Below are 14,667 nucleotides of genomic sequence, written 5' to 3'. Positions count from 1 at the left end.
ATAGGGTGTTTGGGGAGGGGTGTCTGATAGGTGGGAAAGGGGATAGGACTAGAGAAGCTTGAAACCATTATTACAATTATTAGTAATATTGCTGCTAGTGGTGGCATATAAATATGTGTTAATATAATGCTTTTACAAAATAAAATAACAAATATGTTTATGTTCAACATAAAAATGTAAGTTTGCAAAGCACTTTACACGTGTTAACTCATTTGGTCGGCCTTTTTCCAGCTCAGTAAGTATTAAGGAAGTGTCTGCTGTGTGCCTAGTGCTGAGCTAGGGATTGGGGACAGGAGTTGATAGAAGGAAGAATTCCCTATTCATCAGGTGTGTTTGTGTAACTTCCAAAGCCTCAGGGAAAAGGAGGGGGCAAGGGCAACGAGATTTGGATGAGTGCTAGAGAAAGGACTTTGGAAAAAAAATACTGCCCCCCCCAGTGAAAACACCCCCAGCTTTCCCACTGGGTAAAGGCGACTCTGTAAGCCTCAGGTTACAAGCTTGGTCCTAGGTGCCAGGTAAGTGTGGACAATACAAAGCAAGGGCCCTCAAGAAGAATACATTCTAATCTGTCCCAGTTTCCTCAAGAGTCAAATGAGGGCTTTGGGTGAGTAGCTGACAACTAATGAGATGAAGCCTTCAAATAGAGGAGAGAGAAATGTGTCAGGTCAGCAGTCCTGGAGCTGGATCCTCCCTCCTACTCACATTAATAGAAAAAAAGGAATTTAAGAAAAAGAAACACAATGAGAAAAACCATTTCTAAGTATATTTAATGGTGCCCGATGGGGATGAATACATTGTTCCTGGGTTCTAGACTGTGGGGGGAGGGGACCAAGAACCCTTACACTCCAAAAACAGGACAAGAGATCAAATCCAGGGAATGACACCAAAAACCTCCCACCTCCATCGGAGACAAGTAGAGTCTAGACCCAGGTGTGGAGGAATAGAAGGGTCTTGGGGGGATCTCTTGGTGGGATGGCAGGCAGGCTCCCAAGAATGAGTGAGCCCTTCAAGGTGCCTGGAAGGGAGGTCACCAACCCAAACCTAAGGCCTCTTCTGTGGGACCACTCAGAGCGAGGAGCCCTCCTGGGCATTTTGTACCCGGTCACTCTTGTGAGTGCCGTCACAATAGGGGGGCTTCGAGGTTGCCTTGCAGGCACAAAGAAAGGCTGAGCGGTCTTCTTTAACTTTGAACCTGAGAGGAAACAGGCCCGTTGCCTGGAAGAGGTGGGAGGCGTCACAGAAGGGCTAAGGAGGAAGGAAGGCCGAAAACACGGTCACTCAGGCCCCTGCCCTCTAGGTCCCTGCGATGGACAGGGAGGGCATCCCGAGCAGGGAGCCCCGGTTTGATGAGAGAGGAAAGTCAATTGGATTCCTTGGGAACTCGGGTGGGGAATGGGAAATGAATTAATTTTTTAAAAAGGCGGGGATTAGGAAGATCAGGTCCCAACAAAAATGGATGAGCTACACTTGCTCCCCCCTCCTCATGGCCCTGACTTTCAGAAAGGTTTCCCTGGGGCAGAGAAAGTGAAAAAGTCTCTTGAGGCCCCACAGAGGGCAGCCAGGAATAGCCTTGACTGGGGAAGGGGAGGTCCTAAAGGCTGCCCCCTACCCAAAACTCACTCTTACAGAGAGTCCTACCTGGTTCTTACTTCGGCCACACACACACCATTTATATGTTTTCCCTGCCTTCAGGGACACCTTGATGGGCTTTTTTTGAGCAACCAGAGGTTTTTTCCTTGGAATCCATTTGTCCTAAGGATAAAGAAGGGATGCGTTTAATAATTTTTATACTAAAATAAAATTTCCCCCTATTCCTTCAATTTACTGCTTGTTCCTTTTTTAAAAATGTATTTTTCTCTTTTCCAACCTATTTTTCCATTGGGAGAAAAAAAGCCTTATAACAAATATGCCTAATTAAGCAAAACAAGCTCCCATACCAGCCATGTCCAAAGATGTATAGCTCATTCTGCATATAAGTCAGACCATTACCCTTCTGTCAGGAAGTAGGTGGTCAGAGTTAAGCCTTTTAAAATTGTTTGATTTTACAATGTGATTACTATAAAAATTGTTCACTGAAGGTCCAAGAACTTTAAAATGCTCTTTTCTAAACTGCTAGATTTCATTTTTTCCCATTACATGTAAAATAATTTTCTATTATTTCTTTTAAAATGTTGTTTCCTTCCTTTTCTTTTCCTCCTCTTTCTCTGAGAAGGCAGGCAATTTGATAAAGATTATACACATATAGTCATATAAAACATTTCCATATTAGCTATGTTTCAAAAGAAAGCAGACCAAAAAACCAAAACCAAAACAAGAAAAATAAAAGTTTTGTCTGCCATCTAGGGGAGGGAGGGAAGGGAAAAGTCGGAACAGAAGTGAGTGCAAGGGATAATGTTGTAAAAAAAAAATTACTCATGCATATGTACTGTCAATAAAAAGCAATAATTTAAAAAAAGGAAAAATAAAGAAAAATAAAAGTTTAAAAAAGTGTGCTTCAATCTCCATTCAGATTCCAAAAGTTCTTTCTCTGAAGGAGGATATCATTTTTCACCAAGTCCTTTGGAACTGTTGTAGATCACTGTATTGTTGAGACTAACAAATTCATTCACAGTTGATCATTATACAGTACTACCGTTACTGTGTATAACGATAATGCTCTGGTTCTGTCCATTTTTCATCAATTCATATAAGTCTTCCCAGGTTTTTCTGAAACCATCCTACTTATTTCTTATAGCACAATAGTATTCCATCACAATACATACCACACCTTGTTCAGCTATTCTCCAATTGATGGGTATACCCTTCAATTTTTAATTCTTTGTCACCACCAGAAAAAAAAAAAGTGGCTATGAACACTTTTGACTGCCAGCTTCTTGTCCTTTTTGTTTTGATCTCTTTGGGATATAGACCTAGCATTATTGACTCAAAGGATATACACAGTTTTACAGTCCCTGGGGCATAATAAACTTGTTTTTAAAATAGTTTGATAATTACCTTCAATATAATTGGCTTCTTTTGTACATTTAAAAGGAAATATTCTGAGAAGGAATCCCTAGGCTTCACCAGCCTGTCAAAGGGATCCAAGACACCCACAAAATGGGTAAGAACAGTTGGTCCAGAGCTTTAAGAAATACTTTCTCTGTGCGTATATAATAAATACACCCTTTCCTCATAGCAATCCTCTATGCTAGATGATATTATGATCTCCATTTTTACAAATGATGAAATTGTATCTGATATAGGAACTGCTTCCAGATTTTCCTAATTAAAAATTCAAGATTCTAGTCATTATTACATGCTACTTCAAGGGAAGGAATGACAAATTCTATAATCCTGTGATCTTTTCCCTCTCTATGATTTCATGTGTCTGACCCACTATCTCAGCTTTCCCTAGAAGTTCATTTTCTTCCTGCCAATATGCATTCTTTACTTTCCCTGCATGTCTGTGTCTCTATGTCTCTATAAATATATGTGGACATGTATTTTTGTATGTATGTCTGTGTATATATATATCTATATATAGACAAACTGATCTCTCACTAACCTGTTATCTAAGACTCTCTTTCCTTTTCTCTGATTACACACACACACACACACACACACACACACACACACGCAGGTGTTGAGGGATGACTTGGGTAAAATTTATAAGCATTAACCCTAAGGAACCTTAAGAAATCACTGCCTTTCAAATGAGAGACATGAGGAAATGAGCTGGTGATATAAATGCCAAGGCCTAGAGCCACATGGCCTTGGCCAAAGTACATCATTCCTCGGGGACTCCCCAGGAGGGACAAGATGAGCTAATTAAACCTTTCCTGAGAGTATTTACTTACCAGCCAAGAAGAGAACACCCTGATCTGGTTCCACCTCAGCTCTTCACCCTGGTGTGAGGGATGGGGACAGAAACAATGCAGAAAAGAGAAGAGGGAAAAATGAAATAAGTTTTAAAAAGTTGATCCTGAAGTTTTTGAAAGTAGTGGGCCCCTTAAATATTTTAATCCATCATAATAGCCCAAGGCTGAGGAAAGTAAGGAAGAAACTGAGAAAAGAAGAAATGAAATACAAGAGGGTGAACAAAATGAAGAGAAAATTTGCAGAATGGGCTAATAAAACACCAGACTGCTAAGTGGTGAGGGGAGGGGGCTCAGGCTTGGAGACTGGGGTTCAGGCACCTCTCAGCTGTGTAACCCTGGATGGGTCACTTAACCCCCATATGCCTCAGTTTCCTCAACTGTAAAATGACCTAGAGGAGGACATGGCAAACCGCTCTAGTGTCTGCCAAGAAGACCCCCAAAGTGGGTCCCGTAGAAGCGGGCACAACAGAAAATGACTAAACCACTACTACCTGAGAAGACCCAAGAGACTTCGGGAATAAAAGGCAGTGGGACCAAAGAAAGAGGACCAGGACCAGGAACTCCAGGGCTTTAAAGAGCCTCTGGTTCAGCTCCCCTTCGTTTTACCCAGCTAAGTGGGGTGGATGACTTGCCCAAGATCATTTAGGTAGAAAAGAGCAGAGCCTGGATTTCAACTGACTCCTGATTCCCAATGTACAACCTTTCTTGGAGAGGGGGGCTTTCAGAAAGGTGGAAGGGACCTCACTCCTACTCAATTCCCTAAATGAAATTGGAAGGGAGGCAGGGTGTAGGAAGGGAAATCAGGCCTGGGAAGGGAGGGTTAGTGGGGGTTGGGAAGAAGGCTTAGGAAAAAGGACCTGGGGCAAGGATTTAAGGGATATGGGAGAAAGAACAGGGGAGAGGAGTGGGAAGGTGATTGGGGGAGGGGTAAGAGGGGGAGGGGGAGAAAAGGTGGTTAGGGAGGGGAGAGACTGGTGTAAGGGAGGAGGGAGAATGGGGAGGACGGCGGACGGGAGACGGGGTGGAAGGTGATTAGGAGAGGGGGAAGAAAAGGTGATGAGGAAACAGGGGAGACACGGTGATAAGGGCAGGGAGTGAAGACGTTTAAGGGCAGGGGGGGGAAACCCGATCAGGGGACGGTAAAAACGTCATTAGGGTGGGGGAGAAAACGAGTAGAGTAGGGGGGCGAAACCTGATTGGGGGGGCAGAAAACACGTATGGGGGGAGGGAGATGAGTGGGGGGAGGCCAGAAGGGCAGGAGAACGCGGAGGGGGGGGGCGGAGTGGAGGGGGAGGAGCCGAGGCCAGGATCAGGGGTTAGGGCAGGAAGGAAGCAGAGGACTCGCGGGAGGGGTCGCGGCTGGGGAGGGGGTGCGCGTGGGGGCAGGCAGCGCGGCCCGCCCGGAGCCTCTCACCGCAGTCCGGAGGCCCACAGCGCGCAGTCCGGCCACCGCGCTGGCCATTGTCGCGCTGCGCCCCGGACTCCGCCTCCGGCCCCGCCCCGTGGCCGGGTCACCTTCCCCCGGCGTCCCGGTGCGGCCTCCGGCTCTCCCGCGGGGGCGCTAGGGATGCGCCCGCCCCGCGCCCTCCGCGCGCCGCCCCCAGCCTCTCTTCCTCTCTCCCCTCCCCTTCCTGCGGGAGGCCGGCGCGGTGGGAGGAGCTAGCGGAGCGCCGCGGAGCCCTCGCGGCCCTGGGCACCAGCTGTTTTCCCCGCGGATTGCGCCCCACCCTAAATCTGGGACGAGAGCGCCGAGGTTGCTAGGGGAGCCCTGGCGGGAAAGGCTCTATGCGCGCATTTGTGGCCGGCGTCCACAACATGCATGCACAGTAAAGTGCGAGAAGAGCCCCCAGCTGCAGAAGAAGCGGCGAACTCCCGACCCCCTCCCCCGAAGTCCCGGCGGGCCCCGCTACCTCCCGGGCACTTCTCCGCCCTCCCAGCGTTATCTCCCGCCGCCCCCACCACGCCACAGTCTGGGCCACGGACCCGGCGACTCCCAAATGTCTGTGCCGCCCCCGCCTCCCGAGGCTGTGCCCGGCTCTCGCGCTCTAGTGGCGGCAGTGCCGGAGTCAGGGAGAGCAGCTCAAATCCCGCCTCAGAGGTTGGCTGAGCGAGCCTTACTTAGCCCCCCGCCTCAGTTTCCTCATCTGTAAAATGGGGTTAATAGCAGCACTTACCTCGCAGGGCTGTGAGGATCAAAGGACAGGGATACCCGGATGGGTGACTGCGTAGGATAAGGACCCACGTACATGACACGCTGCTCAGTCGCGTTAGGCCGCGCTCCCATTTGGGGTTTTCTTGGCAGACACGCTGGAGTGGTGGGCCATTTCTTTACCGAGGGGGAACCTGGAGTAAGTGGGGCTAAGTGATTGGCCAGGACCACCAGGGCTAGGAAGTGTCTGAAGTCGTGGCTGAACTCAGAGCCTCCCGACAGCAGGCCCGTGCCCGCTGCCCACGACATGCAGTACTCGTATGTGCACACGAGCCGACGGAGTGTGCACGTGTGTGTCCGATACGCCCTGGCTCACGTGCCCTTCCGTGCAGACCGCCCCCTGCGAGGTGGCCACTGTCAGGGTTACTGAGGTATCTTGCCACCAAAGCCCGTGACACAGTGACACGGTCAAGCAATTCAGCGTTAGACAGTGGTCGGGTTTTATCAGCAGGCCTTTATCCTCCCCCCCCCCACCCGCACTCTAAGGACCGGGCATTTTCCCGTTTGGATTGTGAGGAAAACCTTCCCCAGGGGCCCCTCCCTCACTAGAAAGTGCGTGCCCGGTGTTTTGCACACGCTGCATTCACTCAAAACCCCTGCGTGGTTGACGGGGCCTCCACGTTAAAGTTTAGGCCCCTGACTCCAGTGGCGGCCACCCGCCACGGGGTTCCCACGGCCTCGTCTCTGAGCGGGCCCAGCGGCAATCCGAGGCGGCGGAGGGAAGGGCTCGCAGTTTTAGGGCCCGTCTTTAGCCCTGGCTGTTTCCGTGTAGCCCGAGGCCTTTGATTTTGCCTACTCTCCGGTACTGATTCTTGTGTTTGGAGGAGGCCGAGACCTCCCGGGGCAGCAAAGGAAGGTATCAGTGGCTAGTGTGTTGGACCTGAAGTCGCTGAAGCCCTGAAGGCTAAGAATCCGGGCTTTTTAGCACAATTCCAGGCTTGCTGCATAGGCGGCAGTGGAATGTACTGAACCTGATTTCCTTCCCCACAAATGGGGATAAACTGAGCCGCAGCAGCCGCTTATCCGGCCTGAGGCAAAGGTGCCGCTGAAAACCTCGAGTAGGGACCCAAAGGCTCCGGAGAAGAAAGCCCTGGATTTGAATGCAGCTTACTGCCCTGTCAGGGCAACACCTTCCTGATGTCACGGTTCTCTTCAAGGCCAAACAAGAAGAGGAAAGGTGTTTTAGTAAAGAAAGGTGATACTGAAACAGAGTGAGAGACACAGAGAGACAGAGAGAAGGAAGGAGAGATGGAAGCAGGGAGGGAAGGGGAGAGAGAAGGGAGGTGGAAGGAGTGAGTGATAGAGACAAAATGAGAGTCACAGTGAGAGAGACGGAAAGCAGAGACAGACACACAGAAACAGAGACAGAGAAAGTGAAAAGTAGAGAAAGTGAGAGAGACAGAGACACACAGAGAAAGTGAGAGACACATACTGAGACAGAGTGAGAGACTCAGAGAGAGACAGAGAGAAGGGGGAAAGAGGAGGAGGAAATGAGAGACAGAGGGAGAGTCAGAGAGAGGGGGTGGGGGGAGAGAGCAAGTGCACCACACAAACTTAAACGGGAAGAAGGCCCTTTAGTCCTGTGAGCTTGATATGTAAGAATCCTTACAGTTGAAGAGCCCTTCGAGGCCTCCAGTCTTCCCCATCCCCATTTTACGGATGAGGAAACTCATTGCAGTTCACCAATCACTCCTCCAGCAAACATTTATTAAATACCCACTGTGTTGGTGACATGGGTAGGAACAGGAACTCAGATTTCCTGACCTCAGATTCAGGCTGTTACAGACAAGCAGGTGGAGGCCCAGGTACCAGCCCATCCAGACTTCCAGACCCAAGGTCCATCCTGCAGCAGCAAGTCCCAGTCTCCCGGGCTTAGGAGAGCACCCGGGTGGAGCACCACACCCAGTACAAGTTGCTGACCAGGCCCCTTGTTTACATAAGAGTCCAGACCCAAAGGAAAAAAGCCTGGCGGAGTTTGGGCAGGGCCGGGGATTTGCAGCAGCTGCCGCAGCCTTGTTTTGGGTGTCTATCTCAACAACCAACCACTATTTTTTAAAAATTGTATATTATTGATAATCCTTTGTTTTTATATTATGGTCACTATATTGCTCCTCCCTCTCCCCTCCCCCCAGTCATTACCACAAAGTTCTTTAGACTGAATTCCTTGGGCTCTAGGACTGCCTTTTACCTATCTTCTAACTATCCCCAGGGCTTAGATCAGTCTCCAGCACCAGGTAGGTGCCTAATAAATGCTCATTGACCGACTGACTTTCCTTGTCTCTCAGCAAGAGAAAAAAAAATCATTAGGCGTCAGCTGGATATAACAGTGAATGCAACATCCCACACCTGCAGCCCCCCATCTCTGCGCTGAGGGAAAGGAGCTGTATGTTCTCCAGTGAGCAGCTGCAGAGGTATCACTCCAGGAGCAAACCTTCAATCCTAGCCCTTCTCTGTCATGGAAGAAAAGGTATGGGAACCCCAAGGGAAATTGGGACACCAAAACATGGAAGAAAATCTTATGATTTGGGAGTAAAGAAGGGACCTCTTTTAGAGAAAGGGAAATCCTGGAGGGAAGATAACTTGCAAAACTGGAAAATCACTGAAAATGGAAACTGAGCTGCTAAGTAGGAGTTACAGCTCTGTAGTCTGGGATTTGCAGGCCGCAAAAGGTTCCACAGGCCCATTATCCAATATGATAATAAAATACAGAACTGGAAGAGATCTTAGAAATTACCTAATCCAACCAACAAGTTACAGAGGAGGAAACTGAGGTCCAGTTAGGGGAAGTTATTTGCTCCAGCTCACATAAGCTGTGAGTAGTAGAGGGGAGAGTCAAACCCAGGTCATCCACCACAAATCTAGTGTTGTTTTTTTCTACCCCACACTCTATCCTTTCTGGCAAAGACAAAGTCTTTGCAATTCCAATAGATTTGAAGTGGAAAATATCATTCTCAAAAGGAAAGAACTATGGAGACTGAATGCAGATTAAAGCACACTATTTTCAACTTTTTGTTGCTGTTTGCTTTTTCTTTTTCATGGTTTTTCCCTTTTGTTCTGATTTTTTCTTTCACAACACAACTAAAAGGGAAATATATGTTTAAAATGATTGTACACGTATAACATATAGCATCAGTTTGCTTAGGGAAGAACAATAAAAATAAATTTCAAAATCTTACAAAAATGAATGTTGAAAACTATCTTTACATGTAATTGGAAAAATACAATACTATTGAGGGGAAAAAAAAAAAACAAACCAACAACCCAAAGACAAAAGTCTTTAGTTTCTCCAGCCACTTTCTCCATATCCCTATTAATTCTCAGTAAGAATAGGCACTACTAGTGAGATTTTTATTCTTTCCAATAGGTGTATGCCTTTGGGAGGAAAGAAAAAAGAAGGAAGTGTTTTCATATTAAGCTCCTATTTGCTGTCCTCACAACAACCCTGGGAGGTAAGAGCTATTATTAGCCTTATTTAACAGTTAAAGAAACTGAGACAGAGAGAGGTCATATAGCTATTAAAAGTCTGAAGCTGGCTATCAGCACAGTCTTTCTAACTCATTTCTAGACTCATTGCTTTATCCATTTTTGCACTTAGCTCTCTCTACAAAATTTTACATATGAAAGTGTTTAGTGCTAAAAATTTTATGAGTGTTTTTACATGAGTAAATAGGAGAGGAACATTTGTTTTATAAGAATTAACTTTACTGGGACACATTTATTCCCAACTGTGCTGGTAGATTTAATCATGGAAGATTTCAAAAGAAGTGCAAAATGTTTGTAGTAGTCCTTTCTGTAGTAAGTGGCAAAGAACTGAATGGCTGCCAATCAGTTGGGAATGGCTGAATAAGTCATAGTATATGAAGGTTATGGAATATTATTGCTCAGCAGGATGATTTCAGAGAGGCTTGGAGAGACTTACATGAAACTGATGCTAAGTGAAATGAGCAGGACCAGATCATTATACACAGCAACAACAATACTATATGAAGATCAATTCTGATAGACTCAGCTCTTTTCAACAATGAGATGATTCAGGCCAGTTTCAATAGACAGTCATGGGGATCTGGATCTGCATCCAGAGAGAGAGGAATATGGGGCCTGAATGTGGATCACAACATAGCATTTTCATCTTTTTTATTGTTGTTTGTGCTTTTCCCACTCATTTTTGTCCTTTTTAATTTGATTTTTCTTATGTAGAATGATAAATGTGGATATATGTTTAGAAGAAAAATGTCCTACAGAAACTTTTGAGCCTGTAAAAATGATGGAGAACGTACCAATATTAATGAAGTCATGTATCACACATTATCAAAGCCAGAGCTAGAATGGACCACAGAGAACATGAGGTCCAACTATATTGTTTTAGAGGGCAGAATCTCACACGATCCATGTCCCCCTCTTCTTAATAAACAGCTGTGTACTAGGCCTATGAAAGTATCAAAACAACAACAAAAGGAATTAACCCTTGTGCTCAAAGAGCTTATCTTCTATCTGGATGAGAAAGTGTACCTATATAAGTATGTACAGAGTAAATACAAACTAAAAGTTAGGTAGTTAAGGAGGGAAAGCCTAGCAATTGGGGGAAGGGATCAGGAAGGCTTAATGTAGAAAGCAGAGCCATGAGAGAAGCTAGGAAGGGAGGACACAAAATAAGTTAGAAAGAAGAGGAGCATTTATTAATGCCTACCTTGGATAAAGTCCTGTTTTAATAAAAATAGGTGGTGACCAGGTTGTGAATGGCTTCAAAAGCTAAATTGAGGACTTATTGACTCTTCTCCATCTCCAGTCTTTGCTCACAGTACTTCCATACCTAAAATATTCTCCAGACCTGCCACCCTCCCTTCAAGGAGACCATCTAATACCTCTGTTGTTCGGTTTCTTGAGTTTTCTTGGTAAACATACTGAAATGGTTTGCTATTTTCTTCAGCTCACTTTACAGATGAGGAAACTGAGGCACAGAGTGAAGGGACTTGCTGGGGGGAACATAACTATTAAGTATGTGAGGCCAGATTTCAATTTAGGAAGATGTCTCGTGGACCAGAACAACACTCTGTCTGCTGTATCACCTCGCTGCCCCCTACTCAACACTAAAGTCAATGGATGTTTGTTCCTGTTTAAGGACAGGATCATTTACTGCCCTAAACTCTTTCAGAAAGCCATCTACATTCATTTGCTACATTAAATGCCTCCATTTGCCTTACTCACTTCTAAACTCTTTGTCATCTAGGTCCTAACATCCAATTTTTCCAAATGACCACTGATCTTTTGATCACCAATATAAAGTGCTCTCTGTCTTTGTCTCTCTCTCTTACACACCTGGATTAAGTGACTTGCCCAGGTTCATACAGCTAGTATCTCTGGTCCTCCTGAGTCTGGGGCTAGAGCTCTATCCACGGTGCTGCCTAATTGCCCTGTTTTCTTTCTTCTTACTTATCCTTTTAGTCCTTCCCTAGCATTCTGGACTGATTTGCTGATCACCCTCTGTTCCTGGATAAATTCTCCCCTCCAGGATGTTGTGACACAGCCATCTCATTGTTCTTCCACCACAGTCTCCTTTGCTGGATCTTCATGCAAATAAGTCCCACTGGATAGTCTTTTTCCCTTCTGTGTTATCTTCCTTTCCTCATCTGCTCTCAAGAGTTACCATCTCTTTGCAAATGCTTCTTGGATGTGTGTATCCAGCCCCAAACTTTCTTCTAATTTTACTTCTGGACATCTTGAAATAGATGTCCCCAAAGTGTCTCAAATTCAACATGCCGGAAACAGAACTTTTCCGCCAAACGCCCTTTCTTCCTATTACTGTGGGGGGCACTGTTTAATTCAATACAGGCCCTCCGGTGTTTTAACACCCTACTTCAAACTGTAAGCCTTCCTTAACCCCCTTAATTTCAGGCCTTCTATTAGCGATCTATCTTGCGTACTTTGTCATGTCCAACTTTCGGACATGTCACGGACCCTAGAGCTTGCTTTCTAGGTTTGCATGAGTCCTCTAAATCAAGCCTTTATTAAGCGTTTGCCACGTTTGAAACACTGGATTTCCAAAGACAAGTAAGAAACCCCCCAATGGTCCCTATAGGAAAAAAACAGAGATTCACAGAGGTTGGAGGCTTATAAAACCCTTTTTTCCCCCTACAATAACCCAATGAGGGAAGCAGCACAAGCATTGCTCTGTTTTATGGAGGAGGGACTGGTGACTCACTTGTGGCCACATGGTGAGTAGAGCCAGCTCTGGCGGCACCTCCCCAGCCCAGGACTTAGCAGACACAATGCCCTGCCCCACCTAGGTAACCATTAATAGGCATCTGTGGCTGCATGGGCCCAGAGTTTTTGGGGTGCAGATAGGGCCTGTTGCTAGCTGCTTCCCAAGCCCCAGGAGCCTGACTTGCTGCCACCCACCTACACAGCTGGGGAGGGCTATCTAGTGTCCTTCTCACTCCCCAGCAGGTTCCTCTGGGTCTGTTCCATTCACCTGCCCTTAACATATTCAACAAGTAAACATGTGTAGCCTCAGGCCATCTCATATGGGACAGCACCCCATGAAGAAACGGGTTAGGGGAAATCATCTGTGCTGAAAGGGACCCGAGGACCCATCCTGTCCAGGGCTTCTTAAAATTCCTCTCACAACCACTTTTCACCTGAGAAAGTTTTACTCAACCCAGGTATACAAAACAGGCATACAAATCAAACATTTATCAATAAATCTTAATTTTTCAATCCCCCATATTCAGTTACTTGATCTCACGGTTTAAGAAGCTTTGATCTAGTCCAATTCCTCCATTTTATCAAAAACTTAAAAGGTATAGGGAGTGATCCTGTACTGGAATGGCCTCATTTTGCAGGTATGAAGTAGCAAGGGGAAGCTTTACACCCAGTTCCTCCTACTCCAGAAAGGCCCTTTCCCCTTCACCGCAGAGTGCCCTGTGCAAGGCCCACCAGTTGGGGTCAGAACTAAGATTCAAAGCCAAGTTCTGTGTTATTCCCAGGCCACTGCCCTATTATGTCAAATGGTCTATTTTAATCAGTATCATTAGACAAGATGATGTTAGCTGTGGACAATTTTTTTGTAAAACATTCTTTTATTAAAAGAACAAGTGCTGTTTACGAACTGCCCTTTGTACAAATAACATCAGTTATACAAAGATACAAGATCTGAGTTATACACACCACAGGGTGAAGAGGGGGGTGATGGGAAGCACTATCTCTTGGGTTGAGGAAAGGGGATTCAGAAATGGGGGGGGAACAAACATTGGATTTTGCAGACTGCTGTTCCCTTCCACTCCAGTTCCCTTGAGTATCTGGGGGGTGGGAGTGGGGGGAGAAGGGGTGAAAAAAAATCAGGATCGGATTGAGATGAAATTCATTGCCAGCCTGAGAAAAGGTGACAGAGGCATTCATTTGGGGGCCCCTTGCAGCTATCTTGGGGCAGAGTGAGACAGAAGACCAGTGGTCAGCCATCCCATCGCCCTCACTTCCCTTGCAGACATTTCAAGAACCCAGGTGGACCACAGCTGTATCTGGGAGAGGAGGTTCCCATCTTGCCCCCATTTCAACTTCACCTTCGTTTCCCAGGAGTCACCTCCCACTCCCTGCTAGTGGAACAGTATTGGGAGAAGGGCACTGGGGAGGGCACCATGTCTCCCCCTACCCCGTTCTCCTACAAGCTTCCCATTTCTTGCTAGACAGCAGGCTGGACAGGGTAAGATAGGGCAGTGGGAGAAGAGCGTGGGGCTGGTGGAGATTACAATGTTTTCAGGGTTGGGAAGAGGTGCTCAGGGTGAGGAAGGCCTGTCCCGGATCTCCAAGCCCCCTCCTCCCCTTGTGGCCCTGCACAAGGCCAGACCCCGGGGACTCTTCTCAGGACTCCAGGGTCCTAGATCTCAGGGGATTTCCCCCCCCCACCTCCAAGTCAGGACATGGTATATGTGTATGTGTGTGTGTGCGGGGGAGCTGCATATTAGGAAACCAAGGGAAAATCTGGCCTCCCTTCCTAAAAGAAGAAAATATCACGCTGAGGGTGGGGGTGGAGAAGGGAACTTTCAAAAGTATAATTCTTTATGTGACAGATTGGAGATGCTCGGATCAAAAGCAAGAGTAAGTGCTACGCATGACTCTCCCCCCAACCCCCACCCCAAGACACGGGCACAGAGAAACTCTCACAGGCACACCCCCACGGGACGCACACAGCAGCAAACACACACTCCCACTCGCCCTCACAGCACTTATGGAGACACTCACCCACGCAGACAGAAGCACTGGGACCCCAGACCAGGCCTTGCCCTTCCCTGCCTGCCCTCCCTTCCGGCAAGCAGTCTGACGCCCCAATCCCCCCTCTCCCTCCCCCCAACCCCTCCCCCATCTCCAGGTCAGATGAAATGCTGGGAGAGGCAACACATACCCCTGCCACTCTCACCAATCTCCCAACTCAGCTTCCTCCCCGACTAACCACATCCTTCCCCTCCCCAAGATACGGAGACAGCTACCTTTAAACAAATCTGCCTCTCCCCCTTCCCAGACTCCCCCCTCCCCCCCCTCAGTCTAAGTCAGTTCTCAGGAAATCTACCTGATGTGAAGGCCTGGGAGGGGGCACCTGCAAGGCTGGGC

At 47.1% G+C, this 14,667-nt stretch overlaps 1 protein-coding gene across 1 annotated transcript; it reads right to left on the bottom strand.

Moving 5' to 3' along the window:
• Positions 1-750: 750 nt before the first annotated feature.
• Positions 751-5,425, bottom strand: CISD3 (CDGSH iron sulfur domain 3). Its single transcript, XM_074261342.1, has 4 exons — positions 5,272-5,425; positions 3,837-3,884; positions 1,639-1,752; positions 751-1,245 (listed from the first exon to the last, which is right to left on the bottom strand). The coding sequence occupies exons 1-4, from the start codon at positions 5,317-5,319 to the stop codon at positions 1,066-1,068; spliced, it is 390 nt and encodes a 129-aa protein (XP_074117443.1). The 5' UTR covers positions 5,320-5,425; the 3' UTR covers positions 751-1,065.
• Positions 5,426-14,667: the final 9,242 nt, after the last annotated feature.

This window comes from Sminthopsis crassicaudata, chromosome 4, assembly GCF_048593235.1.
Source record: "Sminthopsis crassicaudata isolate SCR6 chromosome 4, ASM4859323v1, whole genome shotgun sequence".
NCBI classification, from domain to species: domain Eukaryota; kingdom Metazoa; phylum Chordata; class Mammalia; order Dasyuromorphia; family Dasyuridae; genus Sminthopsis; species Sminthopsis crassicaudata.
This window is presented reverse-complemented; position numbering and strand designations above follow the sequence as displayed.